This window comes from Heteronotia binoei, chromosome 4, assembly GCF_032191835.1.
Source record: "Heteronotia binoei isolate CCM8104 ecotype False Entrance Well chromosome 4, APGP_CSIRO_Hbin_v1, whole genome shotgun sequence".
In the NCBI taxonomy this organism is placed as follows: Eukaryota; Metazoa; Chordata; class Lepidosauria; order Squamata; family Gekkonidae; genus Heteronotia; species Heteronotia binoei.
Window position 1 is genome coordinate 30,198,860 of NC_083226.1, and position 25,748 is coordinate 30,224,607.

The 25,748-nt window shown below is 43.0% G+C and overlaps 1 protein-coding gene across 2 annotated transcripts in view; it reads right to left on the bottom strand.

Moving 5' to 3' along the window:
* Window positions 1-7,081: 7,081 nt before the first annotated feature.
* Window positions 7,082-25,748, bottom strand: part of LOC132570445 (protein regulator of cytokinesis 1-like) — a 38,938-nt gene continuing 20,271 nt past the window's right edge. Inside the window, exons 7-14 of one of the 2 annotated variants that reach the window (XM_060237044.1) lie at window positions 22,583-22,730; window positions 22,157-22,293; window positions 20,009-20,104; window positions 18,325-18,465; window positions 17,782-17,871; window positions 11,986-12,066; window positions 9,446-9,547; window positions 7,082-7,292 (exon numbers count right to left, since the gene is read on the bottom strand). In XM_060237044.1, the coding sequence (XP_060093027.1) occupies window positions 7,224-7,292; window positions 9,446-9,547; window positions 11,986-12,066; window positions 17,782-17,871; window positions 18,325-18,465; window positions 20,009-20,104; window positions 22,157-22,293; window positions 22,583-22,730 (864 nt within the window). In that variant the 3' untranslated portion in view covers window positions 7,082-7,223. The remainder of the gene's footprint in view (window positions 7,293-9,445; window positions 9,548-11,985; window positions 12,067-17,781; window positions 17,872-18,324; window positions 18,466-20,008; window positions 20,105-22,156; window positions 22,294-22,582; window positions 22,731-25,748) is intronic. The other variant, XM_060237046.1, reaches the window with a different exon arrangement.

Below are 25,748 nucleotides of genomic sequence, written 5' to 3' on the forward strand. Positions count from 1 at the left end.
AGTCAGACACAACACAATCCTAATTTGTACATGATCAGATTATTCACACAAGTTTGCTGTGGTGGTGGTGGTGAGATATTTCAAATAAATAAAATATTCCTTTCCATTCCCTTGTCTGTGTTACTTTATACTAAACATTATTAACTTAAAGCCAGGTATGCTATGAAGGTTGCTTGTTCTTCTACAAAACAATTTCAGCTTGTTACTTGGTGGTGGAATGCGCCTGCTGTGGCCTGCTGGCCCCTTTTCCACCCTGTCCTCGTGAGTTTTTCTCAACACCTGGAGAGGCTTTTCTTTCACTCTCAGAGTTTCCACCACCATCTGATCTTTTGCCAGAATTGTCCACTGGGAGAGTCAGGACTCCCAGCTTCTCTGCCAAGTTCTGAGGTTTGCCTCTGTGTTTCCTGCTGCCGAGTACCTGGTCACTATGGAGAAAATTTACTGCCTTGTACATCCTTGAAGGAATAGCCACTTGCCAACTGCCTACTTTCCCCTTGGTGTGCTTTTAAAATAGCGAGTCAGAGATGGTAGAGGTCTATGTGGCACAGAGAACCACTACACCAGCATCTAAAGTTATAAAGTATTTAACAAAAAGACAATGTTTACAAGCATACTTTTAGCACCACACCAAATTGGGCAAGGGATACCAAAAGAAATGGGGAAAATGCTACACTTGATCTTAGCCAAAAGACTGAGAAGCAAAAATGCAAATCCTGTCCCTATTTCCATACGTGCCCTATCAGACGTTAAAATAGGACAGGTAGTTACAAATCCTTAGAAAGTCTACATTACCTTGAAGCTTGCTCCAACTCTTGAGGTGAGAACATGGTCAATGGCTGCCTTGCGAGAGGGAGGTCTGTGTGTGCTCACGGATGCAGAATTCCAGGAAAAGAGAGCTCCTTCCTGTTGCAAGATTTTATCCTCTGGTACTCCATCCACCAACCAGGTCACACCAGGTAGATCTCTAGGAATCTCCTTCCTGAAGACTATCTAGGATTTTGTCCTCCCAAATCTGTTTCCTGCTAGGAGGAAGGGGGAGAAAAGCTGGGGGAGGAGGGAGTTGGTGATCCCATTGTCTCTGGCTAGACTCATTAGCATTTCTTAAGAGATAGCTGAGTTGAGCCTGGACGGCCATTCACTGACTTCCGACTTCCCAGCCTGTTCTATCCTCAGAGGAAAAAAAAACCTTTTAAAATTCAGAGTGGAGGCTTTTGCCCCTCTCAGCTTCCCAGGTAAAAAGGCATTTCTTTGCATATTTAATAGTATTTTGCAGGTGATTAAAGTATCTGCATAGCCACTGCAGGTGTGGTAATGGGGAGATCTATCCTCTTTGCCTAACCCATACCCAGCCTGCTGCAGATGACTCCTCTCCTTTATGGCAGCGGTCCCCAACCATTTTGGCACCAGGGACCCCGGAAGACAATTCTTCCACAGACCGGGGGGGGGGGGGACGCAATGGTTTCGGGATGATAAAATTGTGCACTTTATTTTGGTGTGGTGGTTAAGTATGCAGACTCTTTATCTGGGGGAACCGGGTTTGATTCCCCACTCTTCCACTTGCAGCTGCAGGAATGGCCTTGGGTTAGCCCTAGGTCTTGCAAAGCTGTCCTTGAAAGGAAAGCTTCTGGGAGAGCTCTCTCAGCCCCACCCACCTCTCAGGGTGTCTGTTGTGGGGGGGAAGAAGGTAAAGGAGATTGGAGCCACTCTGAGATTCGGAGTGGAGGGCAGGATATAAATCCAGTGTCTTATCACAGTGTAATATATAATGAAATAATTATACAGCTCGCGGCCCGGTTGCTTACAGGCCACGAACCGGTAGTGGTCCACGGACCGGGGGTTGGGGACCCCTGCTTTATGGCATAAAGTGGGGGGAAATGGCATAACGTGGAATGTTGAACCAATTTGTTGTAGCCATTGTTTCATGTTCTTTGACAGACTTAATTGTAAGTGTTGTTCTTTTCCATATATCATGGTGTGTGCATTGAGCAGGCCTTTTCTATGACAGAGGGAATTATACTTCCATAGAAGCCCTAAATCTTCTCTTACCTAAAATGCATAGGAGATATGTCAGTGCTTAGTTTTACAGAAAAGCTAGAGGCCCATGAGCATCATGCTGGAAGCTCCCTCGCCCACTCTGCAGATCTCCCCCTCCAAAATTCTCTATGCTCTCAGGGTCTTAAATGGATTCCCAGCCTTTTGCTGTTGTTCCAAGCTTCTGGAGCATATTTTTTCTAGCTATTTTGATGTCCTCTTCTTAATCCAGAGTCATTTTCCTGCATACATAGTGAACCCCCTCAGGATGTGGACTTCACTGTATTTGTGATAACTGCACTCACTTTACTAAGAATGGTAACTGCCTATACTAGACATGAGATCTCCCAATAATCAAAGCCAATACAATTCTATTGGATCTAAATCTAAGACCTCTCATTCATGCCTTTTACTTGACATCTGCATTTGAACTGGCTTATCTTTAAACTTCCTCACCACCACCACCAGCACCACCACACACACTTCATTGTCACTTCCAACAACTTTTGTTTTGCACTTAAAGTTTCTATTATTCAGGCAACAACTTGGCTGTCCTGCAATTCTCATTTCAACACAGGCAAGTGTGCATACAAATAAAGCTAACTAATGCCCTATTATCCTTGGTGCTAGTAATACAGATCAGATCATCTACTCTCCATGCAGGAGGTCTCAGGTTCTCAACTGTGGTAATGATAATGTAGTATTTGATGTGAAAGGCCTCTCTCCGAGACCCTGAAAAGCTCCTACCATTCAGAGTAAATAAATACAATCTCTACAGGCCAATTATCTGACTACATGTGTTCACTTTATTAGTCTGGATCCAGTATGCACATTTTATGTTCATACGAAGCACTGGGGATGTGGGGGCAGATATGCCCATGTTTTGTAGATTCCCGCCATAGCTTCCCAGGCTGCAGACATACCATTGTCGATACTTCAGAGTGCTGGGGTAAGGTAGTTGGGGTTTACAGAAGGAAGGGAGAAAATCAAGAGATCCATTATACAAATAGGGATGTACCTGCTCATAAGTTTACTTGGTCTATCCTATCTTGGATGTCCTGGCAGCCTGTTAAAATAGCCTCTGGAAATAATAAAAATTGTATCCAGTTATGTGTGTGACAAAATCATTATTGGCTGGTTCTAAGCTGATGAGATTGTAGATATATCAATGTCATTTCACTTAACAGGATGAGACCTTAAACATTTGTGATATCAAAGGAGATATGCCTGTAACACATTGCTTGCTTCTTTCTTAGCATGTCCAAGTAATTTTAGTAAGAAAGCCACTTGAACAATAATTTAGGAATGTTAGCAATTTACTTGTAAATGGGCACAGGAGTAGAGTGATTCTTACTTGGGAGAATGGCAAACATGTTGGAATAAAAACCAAACCTCATTGTGATACCTGTAGCTTTTACAAACTGCAAATATAAAAGGTACGCCTTTCATGTGTGAGATTTTATTTAAAAAATGTAAAATAAAATGTAATACATAGAAGAAAAGAACAGTGAAAAGCAGCAGCAATAAAAACAAGATGACAGAACAAGTATTACAGCACCAGAAGAAAAACACAAACTTGAGGCACCAAAAAGATGGCCCTAATAGATGGCATGAGAGGAGTTCCACAGATGGACTGGAACAAAGGGAAAGGTATCTAGTCTTAAGTACACCCCCCCCCCTCCAATCCCATAGACAGGCAACTGGGAAAAGGCATATTTAACCCTCTACTGACCAGCAAAATAATATGGGAAGCATTAGTTAACAGTGGCATGATCCCCGGATGTTAAAAATGTCAACATCAGTACTTTAAGACGGTGCATCAAAATCAACCGGAAGACAGTGACTATACCGTTTAGCCTGCCTTTCAGGATTGGGGGGGCACACCCATGTTTTCCTCAGCCCTTATTCTGTCCTCACAAGAAGCTTGTAATGTAGTTAAGCTAAACAGTGGTACCAGCACAAGGTTAGTCAGTTAGCTCCTCATGACAGAATAGGAACTTGAACTCAAATCACATCATCATTGAACAGTAATCACTACACCTCACTGACTCAGATGTATTTAAAAATTAAAATATAACAAAAGCATAAAGAACCTGAGACTTGTTAGATCTGGACGAATAATTGTGTCTTTACTCTAAATTCCTTTTGTCCACTGCAGCAGAGATACTGTATTGTTCGCCTCAGAGTGCTTTTCATCTTTTCTTTACAATTTTTTTCTACAGAGCATCAGTCCTCTTCAAGACTCTCAGGCACCCCAGTTTTGCTTCCTACTTCAGTCTATGGCAAAAATGCCATTTTCAAACAATGTAATGGGCATCAAGGAAACTTCCCATCCACAGACAAGCTTGACTGCTGTCTCTTGTGTCTCAGAGACCTGATAGCACTATTTAAAGCAGGGGTGTCAAACTCTTGTTGTGAGGGCCGGATCTGGCATAAATGAGACCTTGTTGGGCTGGGCCATGTTGGGTTGAGCTGGGCCATGTGTGTACCTATTTACGATTAGGTAGTAGAGATATAAACTTCATAAAGGATACAAACAAAGATTTTTTAAAAAAAAAAACCTTAACATGCTTAAAACATTAGCACTCATTGGTTTTGAAGGTGCTTTCTTAGTATTTATCCCATGGAATCTAGGTCACTGGACAAGGGAAACTCTGGCTCTTTCCTTCGTTCCCCAGGGAACTGGAGCGGGGGGTGGGGTCACATGTTTGACACCCAATTAAAAGTTTACTTGCCAAGTGCCCCCCCCCCGCCAAAAATGCAAAGGACAATGGCAGCACAATATACAAAATAAAATATACCAAAAAATACCGTGCAAATCACACTATTAAATACCTCGTACAAATTATATGTACAAATGAGAAATTGAAATGGGCGTATGAGAGGAACTTGGCTGGTAATTTCAGTTGGCTTATGAGGCAGCTGCGGGAGCAGCAGAACACAACTAAAAACCGGTGGTTGCGTGAGGGTAAGCATTTTTTCCTTCGGAAGCCGACAAGCAACAGAGGGACTCCTTTGGAACTTTGTTTTCTAGTCGTAGCACTCTTTGTGAAAATAAGAGACTTTGTGGGGTCCTCCCTGAAATAATATTTGAGACCTTGTGTTGCTAAAATGTTGTGAATTTATGGTAATTTTTGTATGTTCCCCCCCCTCCCCCCGAAAAAGGCAGTCCTGATATTGTCTGTTGCTTTCTGAGCACACTCTCTTGATGCCAAAGGAGATGACCTGGCCCTCTGACACCTAAAGCACCATTGGCAGGAAATACTCTTGCCAGTACTGACAACATCGATCACACCAACTCTGACAGTATGGACATGAAAAAGAGCTTCAATCCTGGAGAAGAGCATTCTCTTTCTACACAAGGGGTGCTGAGTTCTCCACCAAAACCAGCTTTGGGTTTGACTAATGGAGCACTACTCACAGTACTCAAAACAAAACCCTGTCCTTAAGACCATGGAGAGAAATGTGGGGGTATAAATGAATAAATAAGTACAAAGAAAATTGTTTTATAGGCCTGAAACGGGTACTGATTTAAGAAAGTTCAATCTGTAACAGTTGACATTTTCTTCTATCTGTATATATCTAATTCTAAACCTGGCTCTAGAGTGCAATTTAAAAAATTTACACAGTGGGGCCAGGGACAGGTGGGAGATTTTTATTCAAACTTTGAAGTAGTCCACGGTTTGCAGAAAAATCTATTTTAAGAACACACTGCAAGGATTAAAATGTCCAAAGTCATAGAACTAATATGTGCAATTTACCAGTAATGCTACTGAAACTCTCACAAGACTATGCGGAGAGATCTCAGGGGCCATTTTCGGGGTTGCTAGGCAACCACCTTCCACGTCTTGGTGAGGGTATGTGGGAGCGAAAGGAACATAATTGAAAAAGGTAAAAGATGAGTGGAGGGAAGCAGGGAGGAAGGTAAAACTGAAAAGTGAAGCAGAAATAGTAGGTAAGTAGGATAGAAAAGGAGAGAGCCTCAGGGGGAAGAGAAGGAAGAAAAGTGGGATGGGGAAAACAGACAGCTAAAAGAGAGGGAGAAGAAAGCAGAGAAAAATAAGAGACTGTGGTGTAGGCCAGGAAGAAGGAAAGCAGAGAAGTGTGCAGAGGAGATTACAGGGGAGTAAGATTTCTCCTTTGTGTGTCCCATACTCATTAGTCTCTCTTCCTACAGAAGACTGCAGATTTATACCCTGCCCTTCTCTCTGAATCAGAGACCCAAAGCAGCTTACAATCTCCTATATCTTCTCCCCCCACAACAGACACCCTGTGAGGTGGGTGGGGCTGAGAGGGCTCTCACAGCAGCTGCCCTTTCAAGGACAACTCCTGTGATGGCTATGGCTGACCCAAGGCCATTCCAGCAGTTGCAAGTGGAGGAGTGGGAAATCAAACCTGGTTCTCCCAGATAACACACTTAACCACTACACCAAACTGGCTCTCAGGATGAAACTGCTGATTTTTTAAAAGCCCATTTAAATGTTTCAATTGTCCCAGCGTTTCTCCTTTCTGCAAGCAGTTCTTGGGAGTATTTAGGAATCATTCATGACAGCCACTGTGTCTGAATTGCAGTTCAAGGTGCTACAATTGAGTAAGATGGCTAATTTGAAGAAACTGGGGTGAGAAAACCATTCCCTCTGGATAGGCAGAACAACATCTTTTGGCCTCAGAAGAAAACTGGTATTTTCTAAGCATGGCAAACCTGTTCTTTATATGAAGACACTTTCAGAGGGTAGCCCACATTGGACTGCAGTAGAAGAGCTTCCTGATTCCTTTCTTCGCTACACCCCTCCCACCTTCTGATTGGCTGGGATATATGGACTCAAATCTTCATTCCTACTTGTATCTGTCAAAGGGAGTTTTTATTCCTGCAAGCGTATACCTTGATAATCTTGTTGGTGTTGAAGGTGTTACTGGACTCTTATCTAGATGTTCTTTTCAGGTAGTTGTTGGCAGCCTCTAGGAAGCACTTTTCATAAGAACAGGGCCCTCCTTCAAAAGAAGCCTTCTCCAACTCACGTTACTTCCCTTATACAGTCATAACAAAAGCTTTAGCACTTAAACAGAAATATTCATTTTATATAAGCATTGTACAAAAAGCTTTGTATACATTTCGAATATTTTTTTAAAAAATTCATTTATGAAATGGACCTTTTCTTCTATCCGTTTCACCTCCAGGTGTGATAGGCTCATCAGTTCAAGTTCTCCTTCAATGTCGAATTGAAAATTCTGTTGCTGGTGGATTTCATTGACAGGTCTTTCTGTAACATTTTAAGGAATGAGTTACATTCTTCTTAAGCAGCAGTAGAGCCAACACAGGAGTTAACACAAAGACCCGATGAGATATTGCTGTGTATGAGATACTGTACACTGCCCCTGTCCCAAGTCAATATGCCCTATAGCCTTTTTGCAAAAATGTGTTTATTATTTTTTTCTTGATGTTCACAGTTGTATGACAAACTGCTTCCTGGAATGCTAGCGAACATAATGGACCCACAATCATCTTGAAAAGACTGAAACAATTCCCCAGTATTCAAAGTGACGAAGTATTTGAATGAGAACACCTCTATTGCCTCCAGCTCAGTTTGCTGCAGTAGCAAAAAAAAAAGGAAGCTGTGGAAAAATCTGGCAACAGCAACAAAGCTCACAGCTGAAGATTACAGACAAAGCATAATAAATTCAAATTCAAAGGGGTGGCTACTGTTGAGTTGCCAGAGAGGAAGACAACCCCCATCCAAAAAAAAAAAAAAAAGCAAACTACTGCAGTAAACTGAAGAAAGAATGAGGGAGAGCAAGGCTAGGGCAGACTGCATGCAAAACTAAAAGCAACATCCCCAGAGAGATCCAACACAGCAATGCTGCGTTTGCTGTCAGGAGTAGCAACAGTAGTGAACAGGAGTGCTGCATCAAAGTCACTAGCCGAAAAGTAAAGATAGGAAGTACCTATGTCACATGCAGTGTTCCCTCTAACCTGAGTTAGCATGAGCTAGCTCACAGATTTTTAGAAGAAGAAGAAGATATTGGATTTATATCCCGCCCTCCACTCCGAAGAGTCTCAGAGCGACTCACAATCTCCTTTACCTTCCTCCCCCACAACAGACACCCTGTGAGGTGGGTGGGGCTAAGAGAGCTCTTACAGCAGCTGCCCTTTCAAGGACAACCTCTGCCAGGGCTATGGCTAACCCAAGCCCATTCCAGCAGGTGCAAGTGGAGGAGTGGGGAATCAAACCCGGTTCTCCCAGATAAGAGTCCGCACACTTAACCACTACACCAAACTTAGCCTCCAGCTTGCACATTTTTGTCTTAGCTCAGGAAGGATGACCCCAGAGCACACTAATTTATACAGTAGTTCACAACTTTAATGCCAATAGCTCACAAAGTTGAATTTTTGCTCACAAGACTGTAGCTTAGAGAGAACATTGGTCACATAGTGTTTAGAGTGTCAGGCTTAGATCCGGGAGACATCGGTCCAAATTCCTGTTCTGCCATGGAAGCTTGCCAGGAGACCACTGGCCAGTCACACATATTCAGCATAGCTTACATCACAGGACTGGTGTAAAGATTAACATAGAGACAGGAAGAACAGTGGAAGCCACTTTGGGTCCCCACTGAGGAGAAAAATGGGGTATAAATGAAACAAACAAAAATCAGCACACACGTACAAAGCCATCAAAAGGTGGCAGATGCGATAATTCTGGCACCTTTTGATGGCTTTATATGTGTGTGCTGATTTTTGTTTATTTTGATATTTGAAAATTTTGACAGGATACAAAGAGGGAGACACACCCACAAACAAGAGAGGGAAGACCAACTAGGCAGACAGACATCATGAAATGAAGGTGACCAGATCCCAAATACACTAACAGATGATGCCCTTCTACAACCACATTTGGTCACAAGGGCCTATACCACCAGAGCAGAACCCAAGTTTGATGGGGTGCAGAAAGGGATTTTGTTTCTACATTAACATATGACAGGGAAAGGAGACAGAACAGCCTCAAATGACACTGGGATTTCTTATCAGTGGACAGCCAGAGCAGAAAGGCAGGTTATTTTAAAACAAATTAATGGGTTACCTAATCCTAAAGCCCCTAATTTCTTCCTAGAATTAACCATCATGTATGAAGAAACGTTTGGGGTACAACTGCCAGGTACATAACATGGTAAGGCAACTATGTTGTCATGAACTGCTCTCCCATGCAGCTTTGGTAAAGCCTAAATCCACGTTAAGCCCGTTACTGAGCTAATGAACTTCCCAAGCACTGGAATTCTGATCTGAACAGAAATGATCCTAGTTACAGTTTCAAACCATTTCAGCTAGGTCCCCGCACTTTGCTTCTGAATCTCCACTTAAAGCAGTCTCTGCTCATTTCCTATAAGGCTATGTGATTAAGGAAACACAGTAAAGACATACCATGAACTTTGAATAGCTAAGTTGATTGTCTGATATGCTTTCCTTGCACTCTTCCAATGGTGGTCGGTGCAGGGAATCTAGAGGTATTGTTTCAGAAGGAGTCTGCAAAACGTAACTGTAATTACACCTACTTGTCTTGAGTTATATTAAGTACAGTTATTAAGATCCCTCAAGTCTGAACTGGATCACTTGGTTAATTAATGGGACAGATTCTATGGAAGACATTTCACAAATATACAAGAGCGTCCAACCCCTCCTCCAAAGAGTGGAATGGAAGTTATTCTACATTTCCCCCTACTTTTGTTCCTTAGTTTAAAAGTCATATTTTAAGCACCTTTTAAATTCTGCTGCTCCTTTATCAGATACAAAGGTCTCCAAGTTGCTACCGGACTTGAAGCTAGCTTTTTTAGAAATCTGTTAGTAAGTTATTGTTATTTGGAATGCTGTTCATGCTAACCCACTAGAAATATAATCTGCTTAGGCCTTATCCTCACCTACACTGACCTCACTAAACCTACTGATTTATCAAGAATCCTGCTTGATCTTCCACAGACCCATCCCAGCATGCAGTCAATTCTGCCATATTCCCATTGCCTGAAGATTCATTAGAAAGCATTATCTGTCCCTCTCTTGCTACGCTTGGAAGACCTGCATTTGGCAGCATGGGTTTTTAGGCTCATTTTAAGCAGTGCCAGTGACCCAATTTAACAGTAAGACTCTCACATTGTACAGTATAACTCAAATGTATGTCTTCTTTATGTTTTCCAGTGAACTATTAAAATTCCCTTTCTGGCAGAATGGGGCAAAGAGTAACTGAAAACACATCAGAAAGTCAAAAATACAATGGCTTCTATCTGACAAGTCGCCAGCACATGTGTTGATTTTTCCTGTATTCGCCTTTCCTTACCAGATACTTTTGATTTGAATTCCTTGGAATTGGTGTGGGAAAAGGAAAAGCGAACTGGGCAAGGATATCTTACCTCTTGCGCACATGGCTTTGTTTGCTGAATATGGAGAAAGGTATTTTCCCCATATTTTCCTTTCCTCACTGCCTCCCTCCCCCCACCTTTGCCATAGGTTCTACAGCTCTGGGCATTTTTTTCAAGAGTCAAATGGGACACGTGGGTGAAATCTTGGCTATCTCCCAATGGCGCTAGGGAAGAGCATCAGCAGCCAAAGTCTGCCTAATTAACATCCACAGGTTTATGGGAGTATTTGTATAAATACTATACTGCTTGCTTGCAATTAAAATGAAAACTGTAGTTGAAGATAACCTGTCACACCTAGACAATGAAAACTATCAAATTCACAGCTATTCAGCCATCTGCTCCAATTATTTTAACTGTCCAAAGCAAATTTCCATTTTGAAGCTTTCTGAAAAAATTGCAACACTCGACTTGAACTTGGTGAGACAATGCCAAGTAAATATACATAAGGTAATATTGTCAGTCACTTAGCACAATCTACATGCAGCAACTTGAAGATTTCTTGTTTACTTGATCTTGGACATTCACTCTGCTTTTGACTACTCCCTTTCATCCTCAAAAAACACCGGAGGAGTCATTTGACTCCAATCTAAAAGGATGTATTCTTGTGTTGAGATCAAAATATAAAGAAGCAGTCTTTAGGATGTGGAAGGAATTAACACTAATCTTTTAGGGTTATTTTTCAGAAATTATAATAAATGGAAGATACTAGGCAGCAGTCGCCTTTTGGTAGTCATGGTTCACCAAGAAGTTAACCCCATAACCTACAGATGTTGCAAGATTTTAAGTACTATATTAATTTTAAAAGGGCTAACTGCTAAACAGAGCTTCTGCTTGAAGTGCCAGAAATATGTATGGCCTCACTCCCAGATACTTTGCAGCTGGCCATAACGCCTGCGCTAGCCTTTCTATGGTTGCATCCACCATCCTATATCAGGAGTCTGCAGGCTCATGAATGCTGGGGATTGCTGGTTTCTACCCAGATAAACAACAAAGTTGTCCTACTTTTCACATTCTTCTAAGTTCAAGATTATCCTGTCACCTGGAAATGACAAGAGATAAATACAAATTTGGTGGTGGAAGGGAGTAGAGAAGTGACAAAGGAATCTTCGTGGAAACTTGTCCTGTCATCAGAACCTTATTTCCACTAGATCCTTAGTGCTTCCGTGGCAGCTAATTCTTTAAGTTGTCAACTGTGAAGTGCGACACAGGATCTTCAACACATTCTCCAGTACTATCTCCCATACCTTCAATAGTCTTGCATCTAGTCCGTGGATTTGGGGAAGAAGCACCATAGTGGAAACGTAAGTGGGAAAATAAATACATATAATGCCTGAGTGATGCAGGAAGACACGAGGCTGGGTACTTTGCACAAGTGCCACAAATTCCTGCTATCTACGTTCCCCCAGCTATGATTCATGTAAATCCAGCCCTTGCTGGCTAAGTATCCAATTTGCACTGTTCGACATCATCCCTTAAACCCCATCTCATGACCACGAGCAAACTTGCTTTGAAACTGCCATTATAAAAAGCAGTTTGATGCTTTCTGCTCACCTTGATTTGACCAGATGGTTTGCCAGCGCTTTTGGTTGCGATATTACAGCAGCTGCTCGATTTAAGTAAAGCTCCATTTACCTGCAAAGCAGAGTTTCAAATTAGCATCAGAAACAATGCTTCAAGTCTTTGACAAATAGTGCACTGAACGTTGGAATTCCAGCATAATCTTAAATAGTCTCATGAAAACATTCTCAAGAGTGCCAAAGAAATCCTGTGTCTCATACTTGCAGGCTTCGAACAACATCAGTCTCATGTTCCTTTTTCAAAAGTAATTAAGAGCCAGTAAAGAGCAAGTGCTTCAGCTCCCAACGCTGTAAAACCAGCTTTTTGAAATCTGAGCACCTTTGACCAGAATAGTTGGCTGTTTTTGAAAAGGAAGTTAGTATCACAGTGTTACCAACTATCAAGAGTTAGCTGGAGACTACAGACGAGGGGTGTCAAATGTACAGCCCAAACCAACCTGCCCAGGGCTTCAATTAGGCCCATGGGGTTCTCTTCTCCTCCCTTCCCCCCATCTGCCCTCACCCTGTGAAGCTCCGAGGCTGCCTGCTATTTTCTTTTCAGGCTTCTGGGCAGAGCAGATGTGAACAGAAAATCCACTCCACGTTTTCCTTGCAACTTTGTCTATGTGTTTCAATGGAGAGGAACTTCCCAGCATTCCTATGGTCAGCTGAAGCTTTCTGGAGCTGTGTCCTTGCAAACCAAGTGTTGATTCTTTGAGCCAGCTTTGTCTCCTCTCAGTGGAGTGAGAACTAGTGCCTAGTGAGTACTCTAACTTGGGAACCCACAGCCAAAGGGGGATATTACCCTGGAGAGCCATTGCTAATCTTGGGGGGGGGGGGGGCAGAAGCTTGCAATTCCTTGCCATTTCATATTTTCTCAGACTGAGAGCATTTTATTTTTTTAAGTTTCTGCTGTGATCCTTGTGCTTTTTCTTGAAGTTTTGTTTTTAAAACTGTATTGCAAAATCCCACTATCCCCCCTTTCTGTTTTAAACAAAATATTGCAAGAGTATTAATCATGTTTGTATTTTAAGTTAAAAAAATGATATCTTTAATTTTGTTAGTCCATGTCCTCTATAAAGTCTGTATCTCTGCTATCTGGCATTTACATTTTAGAACACGCATGGCTCGGCCCCACAAAATCCCATTTATGTCAGATCCTGCACTCCTAGCAAATGAGTTTGACACCCTGCTATAGATCAAATAGCCTTGCCTTACCCCTGCAGTCTTTACATTTGTAACGCAAGGTCGTGTTTAACACATTTTCATCTTCAGAAACTAATTACTGCCCTAAGAGCTTTGTATTCCTAGTCTATGGTTCGAAATGGTCCAAGCAGATAATTGTGTGAGTCCTTCCCCTGGGATGCTGCCATGCAGCCACTCCTAAGAACGTTTGGTAAATTTGGACCTTTTCTCTTTTTTCCTAGCACTAGGACATTCAGTGGCCTAAGGCTGGGAAGAAAACTGTCCCTTAAACAAGATAGTCCCCAGGCTTGGAGCTAGCCCAAAGTGCTGATCTCTCAGTAGAAGTAGGGTGGAAAGACTGAGCCTCCTCCTGGAAAGATCAATATGGCACTTTGTGACTCAGAGCAGAAGGAAGAAACCAGCCCTGAGAAGGAATGTCCTACATTAATGTTGGAGTTGCAATAATCAGGTCTGCATTTTTACATGCTTAAAGTACCTTTCTATGGATTAACAGCTGGGAATTATACAAGGGAAGGAGGCAGTTTCAGAGGCCCAGGACAATTCAGCAACACAGACATGTAGACAGCTCTATCCAGATGGTGCCAAATGGTTTCAGCTAACGTCTTTGCCAGAAAGTCCATAAGGGGGGAGTTATAAAATCTCTGCACTCCAAGAAGAGCTTTTGGCCATTGTGCCTCAAGCATGAAGGAGTTGTAAACCATACTTGTTTACACCTTGACTCCCATCTTCAGCACATGGTGCTGTAACTGCAATGCGGGAAGACCCTACACCAAGGAACAGAGGAAAAGGAACTACTTCTGGCCACTGGCTATTCCCTTTAGGGAATGTACAGAGTTTATTTATTTATTTTATTTATTTATTTTAAGACTTATATCCTGCCCTTCCCACTAGGTGGCTCAGGGCGGCTTACAACATATAAAACTAACATAAAATATAAAATTAAACATTAAAATTGACATTTCATAATTTATAGTTAAAAATCTAAACATTTGTAATATACATGAACATTAAATCATACAGCGGTCCTAAAGCTACACTCATCAGTTTCAAGTTCAGTGTTCCATGTTCAGTATTCGGTGTTCAATGCTCAGTGCCGATTAGTTGTGGGCCAGCCGGAAGAGGAATGTCTTACAGGCCCTGCGGAATTGGGTAAGGTCCCGCAGGGCCCTTACCTCTTCCGGCAGCTGGTTCCACCAAGATGGAGCCATTACGGAGAAGGCCCTATCCCTTGTAACTTTCAAACGGGCTTCCTTTGGCCCGGGAACAACCAGGAGGTTTTGGGTTCCTGATCTTAGTGCTCGCTGGGGAACGTGTGGGAAGAGACGGTCCCTCAAGTAGGCAGGTCCAAGGCCATAGAGGGCTTTAAAGGTAATAACCAGCACCTTGTACCGGACTCGGTAACATATTGGCAGCCAGTGCAGAGCCCGAAGTCCCGGCTGAATGTGCTCCCACCTTGGGAGCCCTAATAACAACCGGGCGGCGGCGTTCTGCACCAGCTGCAATTTCCGGGTTCGGCACAGGGGCAGCCCCATGTAGAGGGCATTGCAGTAGTCCAACCTCGAGGTGACCGTAGCATGGATCACCGTTGCTAGATCGTCGCGCTCCAGGAAGGGAGCCAACTGCCTTGCCCGCCTAAGATAGAAAAATGCAGACTTGGCAGTGGCTGCTATCTGGGCCTCCATTGTTAAGGAAGGCTCCAGAAGTACCCCCAGGCTCCTGACTCTATGCGTCGCAATCAGCGGCGCACCGTCAAAAACCGGAAGGGGTATTTCCCTTCCCAGACCCCGACGACCCAAGCAAAGGACCTCTGTCTTCGCCGGATTTAGCCTCAGCCCGCTCTGCTTGAGCCACCCAGCCACAGCCTGTAGTGCCCGGTCCAGATTTTGTGAGGCGCAGACCGGCCGGTCGTCCATAAGCAGATAAAGCTGGGTGTCATCAGCATACTGGTGACAACCCAGCCCGTACCTTCGGGCAATCTGGGCGAGGGGACTCATATAGATGTTAAATAACATCAGGGAAAGAACCGCACCCTGAGGCACCCCGCAATCGAGCGTGCGCCTACGGGACAGCTCATCCCCAATAGCGACCCTCTGTCCCCGACCTTCAAGGAAAGAGGAAAGCCATTGCAAGGCTAACCCCTGAATCCCCACGTCGGCGAGGCGGCGGGCCAGCAACCGATGGTCGACCGTATCGAACGCTGCCGATAGGTCCAACAACATCAGTACCGCCGAGCTGCCCCGATCCAGATGCCGTTGCAGGTCATCTACTAGGGCGACCAGCACCATCTCCGTCCCATGGCCCGGGAGGAAGCCGGACTGAAGGGGATCAAGGACGGAAGCGTCATCCAGGAAAGTCTGTAGCTGCATCGCCACTGCCCTCTCGATAAGTTTGCCCAAAAAGGGCAGATTCGAGACCGGCCGATAATGTGCCAATTGGGCCGGGTCTAATGATGTTTTTTTCAAGAGGGGACGGACCACCGCCTCTTTAAGCTGTGTTGGAAATTGCCCTTCCGTGAGGGATCTATTTATGATATCCCGTACAGGATATCTAAGCTCCCTCTGGCAGGATTTAATAAGCCAGGAGGGGCACGGGTCCAATTTACAGGTTGTTGGGCGTGCAGATAAGAGGATCCTGTCAACTTCCTCCAAGCTGAGAGGGCTGAAACCATCCAGAACATAATCCGAAGACAGGCCCGGAGCCTCGGTTTCGCTAACTGCCTCCAATGTGGCAGGGAGGTCGAGGCGGAGCGACGCGATCTTGTCTGCAAAGAAATTCGCAAAAGCCTCACAGCCAATCTCCAATTCTTTACAATTTGGTCTGCCCTGCGGCAGTGTTGTTAGGCTCCGAATTATAGGGAAAAGGGAAAGACAACATGCTGATTGTAATTGTCTTTCTTTGGATCTTTGCTGTGATAGCATATCTCCTTTCATTAGGGTTTGTAGACTCTTTCGGGATCAAGTGCCGTGTTCTACTGGAGAAAGTTTTCCTTCCAGACGTTTTGTTCTCAGCTGCGGAGAACATCCTCAGTGGCGTTGCAGCCGGAGCAGGCGCTCAGACCTTCTTGGCTGCTGTGCATTGTGTGGGGCCAGGGCTGCTGGAGAGCTGCTATTTGTAGGCTGGAGGGGGTGTGATGAAAGGGCAATAGGTTTGTGGATGTGCCCATTGTTTGGTGGGGCTTCCTGGAAGGGTAGTGATAAGGAAACTGGCTGTTGAATGTGACCATTGTTCTGTGTTAATTGCTGGGAAGGTTGGAAGGGGTTTGAAGATAAGGAAGATGGCTGTTGACTGTGCTGATTGTTCTGTGGAATTTGCTGGTTGTTCTGAGACTTTCTGCAATTTATAGTCTGTAGGGTGTTTTGCAGAGCTGGGTACCAAGATTGGTGGATGAAAATGCCTTCTTCCTTTCTGTTAAAATTGTGCTGGTGTTTGTAAATCTCAATAGCTTCTCTGTTCAAGCGGGTATGATAATGTGAGACCGTAGAAAGGACTTCAGTTCTTTCAAAGTGGATGACGTGGTCTCCTTCCTGAAGTGCATGTTCAGCTACAGCTGATTTTTCTGGCTGAAGCAAGCGACAGTGTCTCTTGTGTTCGGTGAGGCGGGTGTTGATACCGCGTTGGGTAGTGCCAATGTAGACTGCACCACAGGAGCAGGGTATTTGGTAGACTCCAGGGGTTGAAAGTGGATCTCTCATAACCTTGGCCGAGCGCAACATGTGGTGGATCTGTTGTGTGGGCTTGAAGACTGTGTCAACATTATGGCGTTTGAGAATGGGCACATCCACAAACCTATTGCCCTTTCATCACACCCCCTCCAGCCTACAAATAGCAGCTCTCCAGCAGCCCTGGCCCCACTCAATGCACAGCAGCCAAGAAGGTCTGAGCGCCTGCTCCGGCTGCAACGCCACTGAGGATGTTCTCCGCAGCTGAGAACAAAACGTCTGGAAGGAAAACTTTCTCCAGTAGAACACGGCACTTGATCCCGAAAGAGTCTACAAACCCTAATGATGTTACCAGCTGTGAAAACCTGAAATCTTTGATATCTCCTTTCAGTTTTGTTAAAACATTTCCTTTTATTTTGAATGCTGTAGTTTTGACTCTTGTGACCCACAGTTTGCTCCAATTAATCACTTTTTCCCAGGGGTTGTGGTGCAGCGGTTTAATTCTCAGTCCTCTAGTACACAAGTGAAGGTACAGTCTCTGGAATGTCAAGGTAAGGAGCCTCAAAAGTTAGTGAGCCTGAAATCAGACTGCTCAGGTGGGGATTTCCTTTGATAAGGTCCATGGTGGTGGATACTGAGAGGTATGTTTAGGGGAGCAAAGAAAGGGAAGCTGGGCTGATGGGGATCCAGTCAGCTGAGCAGCCTCCTACCTCACAGCCTCTTGTGAGGCCCAGTTCTCCACAAAGCCATACAAAGGTGTTTCCCCGTCAGTTTTCTCAGTTAGTAAGAGGAATCCTCTGCACATTCCAGTACTGAGTTGTTCCAAGACAACCAAATTATTCCCTGACAAATCTATATATCATATATACTTCAACTTGGGTTATCCAGTTCCTACCAGATAATCTTCCAATCAGGCAATATTTTACCTTCTGCCTCTTGTTCGGCGTTGGTGCACATGCACCTGCGGGTCTTTTAACACCTGAATTTGGGGTTGCCGATTCATCCCGCTTCACAGGCTGCAAAACAAGATGTTTGCTCTCTGAAATGATGGTATTTTACTCATTAGCAAAACTCAAAATTGCCCCGTTCATCAGTGGGTCCCATTTGGAAACCAACGCAGATACAGAGGAACACACTGAGGCCCTTAAGATAGTAACACATCAGATTAACTCAGCATTCCAGAATGCAACAGACACTCAATGCAGAAATAGCTCCACTAGCTCCACTATGTACCTGCAATCTGCATCCTCTGAACAGCTAAGCGCATCTTGCCTACAAGGCCCAGCTGTGACCCAGGTCTGCAAAACCAATCAATGCCATCATCCAGATTCTCCCCCTCTTCATCATTCACACTGATGGTTTACCGTCACTAATGCTAGTCAGGCTTTATTCCTTGTTGCACCCATGGTTAGGATTTGGTTAAGCGACTTAATCATGCCAAAAAAAAAAGGGGGAGGGGGAAGACTTGCCATTTTGGTCTGATCTTTTCTAAGACGATGATGTTCCAACTGGTGGGCTATGGATTCTAAAAATTTCTCGTTGTTGACGAGGAAGTCAGCACCATTTTCACTTTCCCAACTTTCAATACTTCTCTTCAGGTGCTCACTCAGCTAGAGTCATAAAGAAAGTTTCATCAGTCATCTAGTCAGCTTCAAGGAGATTCAAGTCAACTGAGAAAAATGAAAACGTGCCACTTTGGCTGCCACATGCATAGAAAGGAACCTGATAAGTATTATTGTAAAATTACAGCCCACCCAGGTGAAAGTCAATTTAACATACTTTTCAAAGTGGTTTAGAACTCTTCACTTCTGCTGCAATCAGACAGCCTTCCATGCTGTACATATAGTTAGCTAGAGAACTACAAGGTGTTCTGAATGTATATATCATTTGGACGGACATATGAAACTTAGCACTTGTCCGTGCTATACTCTTTACATAGCAGGTTACGCATTTGCTGAATAGCGTAAGGCAGAGGTGTTGAACTCACTGGTTATTAGGGATGGATCTGACATAAAGGTCACTTTGTTGGGCTGGGCCATGCGTGCCATAAGATGTAACATGAGGTACAGGAGATATAAGTTTTATAGAGGTGATTTCACATGTCACACAGCAATAGTAAGCGAATGACAACAGCAGGCTTGATTGGATTATGCAGAGGGATAGTAGACATGGAGATACCAGCATTGGTAATGAGACAGGAAACCCAGGTCTCAGTTCCATCCAGGCATATTCAGTCCAGGAGGATCCAAAGAATAAATTGGTATGTCTGACATTAGAAACCACAACATTCAGTTGCTTTCCTAAGAGTAGCAGTGCTCTCACAAAGGGATTGCAAAGGGTAGAAAGAGATAGACCGCTGACGCTCAGGACAACTGCAATGAGAGCTTGTTTTCCTATCTCATTCCCAATGTGTGCTATTATCATTTGGCATCTGAAACCACTCCACTCTCCAAGGTATTAGCACCAATCCAAGTGGTTCTAATTCCAAAATCAGGGTCTTTTTGAAAGAAATTAAATTCTAGATGTGAACAAAGAAATTCAATCTTTTAAAAAAAAAACTTTTCAAAATAAGCCAAAATAATTTCCTCAGTGTTCATTGTGCTTGTCAGAAGAATCCATCCACCCACTCAACTTCCGAAGAAGCATGCTTGCACACAAAAGCTTATACCTGGAATAAAACATTGTTGGTCTTGAAGCTGCATTAAGACTCTTTCTGCCCCCTTCCCCTTCCTCCCCAAAAGAGGAACAGCCCCAGAGAAGGAAGCAAAAGCTGTGTGCATGTGCGCACACACACATACACACACACACACGAGAGAGAGAGACAGAGGCTTGTCTTTATATTTCTCATGCAGGAAGCTGCCACTGAGCTCTGTGTGCTTGTGTGTGAGAGAGAGAGAGTAAGGGAGGAAGGCAAGAGGTGGAGAACAGGAAGCAAAAAGCAAAGAGCCGCTGAAGGAGCTGGGGCGGGGGGCAAACTATGGTGTGGCTGCAGCAGTCCTAGGAAGGAAAACAGAAGAAGGAAGTTGCTTGGGGGGATGGATTTGAACCTCTGCAGGCTGGATCTGACCCATGGGCTGCAGGGTTTGACACCTCTGGTTTAAGATATGGAAGCTCAGTGTGGCCAAGTCCAAATAACAATACCATGGCACTTACTTTTAACAACTGCTTTTGGATCTTTGATCGCTCCCTTTCATCTTTGAGCAAGTTACCTCCTCTGTTCAGAAGTCGGCTTGGATCCGTTGATTTTTTCTGAATGCAAGCGCAATATGTTATGTATCAGTAACAGGCATTTTCTTGCCACACAGGACAACTTAATACACTGGTGCTACTCCTACAGTATTACCTATATATCCAAGGAACAAATTACTGTGAGTTTTGAAAGATTCAAGGAAAAGCAACTGGTACACCAGTACTAGTTACCAACAAGGATCACGATGTTCATTACCAATAAACAGAAAGTCATTTTTACATGCTTCCAACATTGTTACAGTAGCTTTTATGTCACATGAAATTTGGCATAACTAGAGATGTGAAAGGCCAGAAAAAAATCCCGAAAAAAACTGTGTTACTGAAAAAACCTCACGGAAATATTTTCTCCTTTAGAATGAGTTAAATGCTTTCAAGGACAGCTGGGTACTTTGTAGACCAACACAGCTGTTAAAAACAATATGCATTTCTGCACCTAGAAAGATACCTGACCTTCACGAGGGCAGCATGCAAGACCATCACTGTTTCTGTGGTCCTTTGGACCTGACTCTTGTCTTGTGGTTGACCTTTCCACCTCAAACCACTATGACACATAGCTGCAGATTCAGTATCAAGTTGCTTATTGCCCTCCCTTGCTGGGGAGGGGGGGATCAGAAGGAGGTGGGGCAGAAACCATCCAAAGCCTCAGAGGAAATCTCTGGAAGTTTCATTCAAAACTGAGCTCTCAGAAGGGAGCAGCAACCACAGAAGGTAGAAGACAGCATCTAGCTAGGAATTACGTACTAGCTGTGCAGATCTTGTTACTAACATTTTGTATGACCCTTAATTCTCACCAAATATATTATGCTATTTAACACAAACTTATGTTTTCTGTTTAAGTCCTATTTTATTCTACTTTTCAAAGAGCAAAAATGGAAGTATGGGGGTTAATGCAGCATAGGTTGCATCACCATGTAGTTTCCTCTTAAGCAGTGGGTATACTTGCAGTTTTGCTTGCAGAAAACTAAGGTGTTTATAACTCTGAAGTTCCAAAATATTTCAACTATTGCAAGTTGTTGAAGCAGTAAAATTAGGTTTGATGGGACAGCAAGCATTGCATGCATTTCAATTTTCCCCAAATTTCTGTTGCCTCCCCACAACCTCCCCCCCCCCACTTTTGGGGGCAAAATTTTTTATCTCTTATTCACTTAAAACAGGCTTTTCAGAATCCCAGCACTAATCAGCTTCATCAACTGGATTACTGTTTGCGTACACTGACGTTTACTATGTGATTAATATGAAGCTAACAAATACATTGAGACTTAGATTCTTATGTATATTAGACACTATCAAGTCTATTTTGATACATTTTCTACTCTTCGCAGTGCCTCTGGACTAGACATTGATCTAAACTTTTCAGTAATGTGTCACCATACAGATTAAGTGCCATAGTAACCATGAACAAGTCAGCCACGTGAAATCAACATAACATGATCTAATGAATACACCAAAGTTCTTGCTAATCAGAATCAGCTTCTGAATGACCACCAGCATCTGATTTTTATCTCTGTGAACAGAGAAATTAAAGTTTGGTACAGGCTGAAGCAAGTTTCTACGCTAGCACAGTAGCTTCTTTCATGAAGTATCGTTTTTCCAAACTTAGTTCAGTCGCACGTAAAAGAGGTGGAAAATGGAAGAACCTTAAACTGGCAAAAAGGATTTAACTTTGACATGCCAGCCCCTTACAAGCATTGCATTAGAATACTGAATAAGCTGAGAAACCTTAGGAATCACTGGTTGGGCTGGTAGGAGAGGATAACCTTCTCCCTAAGAATTCTACGCCCTCGAGGACTTGGAGCAGCTAATTCCCATCCCATCTCGCAATTTTCTGCAGAAAATTTCAAACCCTCAGCAGAACAAGTCTACCCACACCTCCAGACTTACCATCCCTTCGCAAATTATCAGTGTAAGCTCATAAGTAACCCGTGACATCTCCTGAGGCTCAGCCCTTGCTCAAGGTTGCCCATAATTCACAAGGATGAGAATCCATAACTGACTTTCAATTTTGACTCTCCATGTTCAAAGCAATACCTTTCAACACACAGCAGAACCTACCTCCAATTCAATGAAACGCTCCCATGTAGTTACCCATTTCTGTACACTAGCGTACATAAGTTGGTTCTTCTCGTACTTGAGTTTCATATTCAGAAGTTCCTCGTCATGTTGGCTCAACAAGTTTTCTGTGTAATTGTCTGGGGCAAGTAAACAAACATCAGCTGGTATGAGAAATAGGGCTAGATTTGGCAAGTAGAAAGCAAAGGCTCAGGTGGGGCTTGTTCAATCACTGCCACTATAACCCTTCCACGCAATCTTTGAAGTCTGTTATTCCCACCAGTCAACAGATCAGGTTCTCATTTCATAGAAGTTACAAAATTATTTTAAATGCTTTCGGTCATAAAACCAGTCATTTACAGAAGTAGGAACTTCAGTAAGCAAACCTGCAAGACACATGCGAAAGACAAACACTAAAGAGGGAATTACCATTATAAAAAGGCTGAAATGCAGCTCTCTGTTCATCACTATAAAAACACTTCTGCCAATAGTTATTGAGCTGTTCCCTGACTTTCAAAATAATGTCCTTCAGTTTCTCCTTTTTCAGCTCTTCCAGGTTCAGCAACTGTTCTTCCCACTAATGAAAGCAAAAGAACAGCATGAAGCAAAAGACATTTCATTGAGCAGTTAAATACTTCCATTCCTGCCAAATTCTATTATCCAAGCATGTTTACAGATCCACTACAAATTCCTTTGGAAAAAAACAGTATAACAGTCTGTAATAAACAGAAAAGGCTCTTGTACATTAATGTGAAGTTTTAAAAAACAGAAAGCTTCATGACTACCAATAATTTAGAAAGAGCAAAACTCATGCCTTGTTTACCATCATTCCCATTCCAGATTAAGTACTTGAACGGGGTTAGTGGCTGGAGCAAATCCTTGGACCTGATCAAATTAGTGATCAGTTTTTTCATCTAGAAATATCTAAACCAAGAGACCTTAATTAAATTGACCACCACAAGGCTGAAATTGACTTTCACTTTTCAACAGTTTTAATGTTTCTAATGCCCTGGTCAGATGAGCAGCTGGCGAAGGAGCTAGCTACTAAAAAACAAACAAACTCTGCAGCAAGAAGCACATTCAGGGTTGCCACTAAAATTTTATTTTTCATTTCCCTGACCAACATTTGTCAATTTCCCTGGCCATCATTCAAATATAACCACAAGTTTAAAAATGAATAGGTCATGTTGCATTAATGCAAGGCTTAATGAAATGTTCCACTCTACAACTACACAAGTTTCAACTGCAAAAATATTTGTTGAAGTAAGAGATTTAATATCAGCTTCTTTCAACATTAACTGCAGCAACATGTTTTGCAATTGCACCAAAAATTACACCATGATACAAACTTCAATTCAAATAAACTCAATGCTAACAAGAAGGAACTTTCCAAAGCTGGGAAAGGTAATGAGCAGATCAGCAGCAAGAAAGGAGGTGGAGTTTTTGCAATCTAGAGAAGCAGACAATCCTCATTTGCAACCTTTATGCATGGGAGAAGTCAGGAAAGAGGGTAAGAAATCTGATACTCTGTAAACAGGAACAAGCAATTAGATTTGCAAAATTTATTTTGCATGGTGCAGAGTAGAAAGTGCTAGTTGTCTGTGAAATCCAACAGCAGCAAAACTCATTTGCAACTCTGTGCTGGGTTTTGTTGTTGTTCAGTCGAACAGACGAGTCCGACTCTTTGCAACCCCATGGACCAAGTCACACTAGGCCCTCCTGTCCTCCATCATCCTCCGAAATCTGCTCAAATTCATGTTTGTTACATCTGTAACGCTGTCCAGCCATCTCATCTCTTGCCGTCCTTCTTTTGCCTTCTGTCTTTCCCAGCATCAGGATCTTCTCCAGTGAGTGCTCCCTTCTCATTTGGTGGCCAAAGTATTTGAGCTTCAGCATCTGACTTTCCAGGGAACTGTCTGGGTTGATTTCCCTTAGGACTGACTGATTTGATCTTCTTGCAATCCAAGGGACTCTCAAGAGTCTTCTCCAGCACCACAGCTCGAAAGCATCTATGCTTCTGCGCTCACTCTTCCTTATAGTCCAGCTCTCACAGTCATACATTACTACTCAGAATACCATAGCTTTGACTATATGGACTTTTATTGGCAGGGTGATGCCTCTACTTTTTATTATGCTGTCTAGGTTCGCCATAGCTGTCTTCCCAAGGAGCAAACGTCTTTTAATTTCATGGCTACAGTGACCATCTGCAGTGATCTTGGATCCCAGAAATGTGAAGTCTGTCACTACTTCCATGTCTTCCCCTTCTATTTGCCCAGGAGTGATGGGGCAGGATGCCATGATTTTAGTTTACTGCTGGGTTTAAGCAGGAGACAAAAACATCCATTCCATACACAAGCATGACCCAAAAACATGCTTATCTTTATATATAAGTTAAGGTAGACCTGGGAAATCATGCAGGAACAGAGCTCAACAAACACATTAGGCTGGCTGCTGGGGTTGGAGTTGAGAAAAAGATGGAGTGGGAAAGTTTTACTTGTATTCTGCTACTTCTCTATTCCAGTGCCACAAGAATAGATCATGCTCTTGCAGCTGCAGGTAAAAAAAATCCACTGCTTGAATATATTTTAATCACAATTTCCCTAACTTCAGACCAATTTCCCTGACCAACTTCTATTTCCCTGACTTTCCAAAAAGTGGCAACCTTGCACATCAAGTAGGAAGAAACACTTGATTTTCCCATTATCTACACTGCTAGTTTAGTACTATGGAAAAGGAGTAACACTATTTTAAGACTGAGGCTTGTCAGGTTGCAGCTTGACAGCAGTTGCCAAGAACAAATTAGGTAGGAAAAATGTCAAGTACAGGCACTGGGAACACACTGATGCACTGCTGCAAGAAGCAAGATCAAGGTCACCCACTGTATAGATGAGCCAAAACTTCAACAGCAATGAATCAGGTGCAAAGCCTGGATATACTGAGACACAGGCAATTTAACCAAATCAGCACCTAAAGGCAAACTGCCAGTCTGAAGTCTTGTTGCTTAAATAGATTCATTATTTCACTTGTATTCAGTTAGAGAAAATGGGATATGCTAAAATGTGGAAGAGAGTTTTTACTTCCAGATGCTCACCATACTCCCATTATTTTTGGTGGAATACATATACATTTTCATATTGGGTTACAGAACAGTTGTGAGATTTGTCGACTTCAGATGAAGATGCTGCAGGAGTACCCAGGATGAATCTTTAACACGTATTGTATTGTGAGAGGATTTTAAGCATATGTAGCAATTATGACAACATAATAGTTTGGGTTATTACTTATTAACCAGCTCTCTCCCTTACGGAACTCAAGGCAGTTTTACAATATAAAGAATTATTTTAAAAAAGAATAAAGATAAAGTTTTTTTTTTAAAGCCCAGTTTAACATCTCCAATTCACACTGCCAGTAATAAAAGCCGAATCAATCAAAATGGAGTCCTAAATAATACTGTCTCCAACTGCTTCTTAAAGATTGACAATGAGGGGGCCATGCAGCAGCTTGTGTCGTAACAGCGCCTGGGGAGCTTGTGTCATAACAGTGCCATTGAAGAAGCCATCTCTCATGTACCCACCAAACAAGAATCTATAATCAG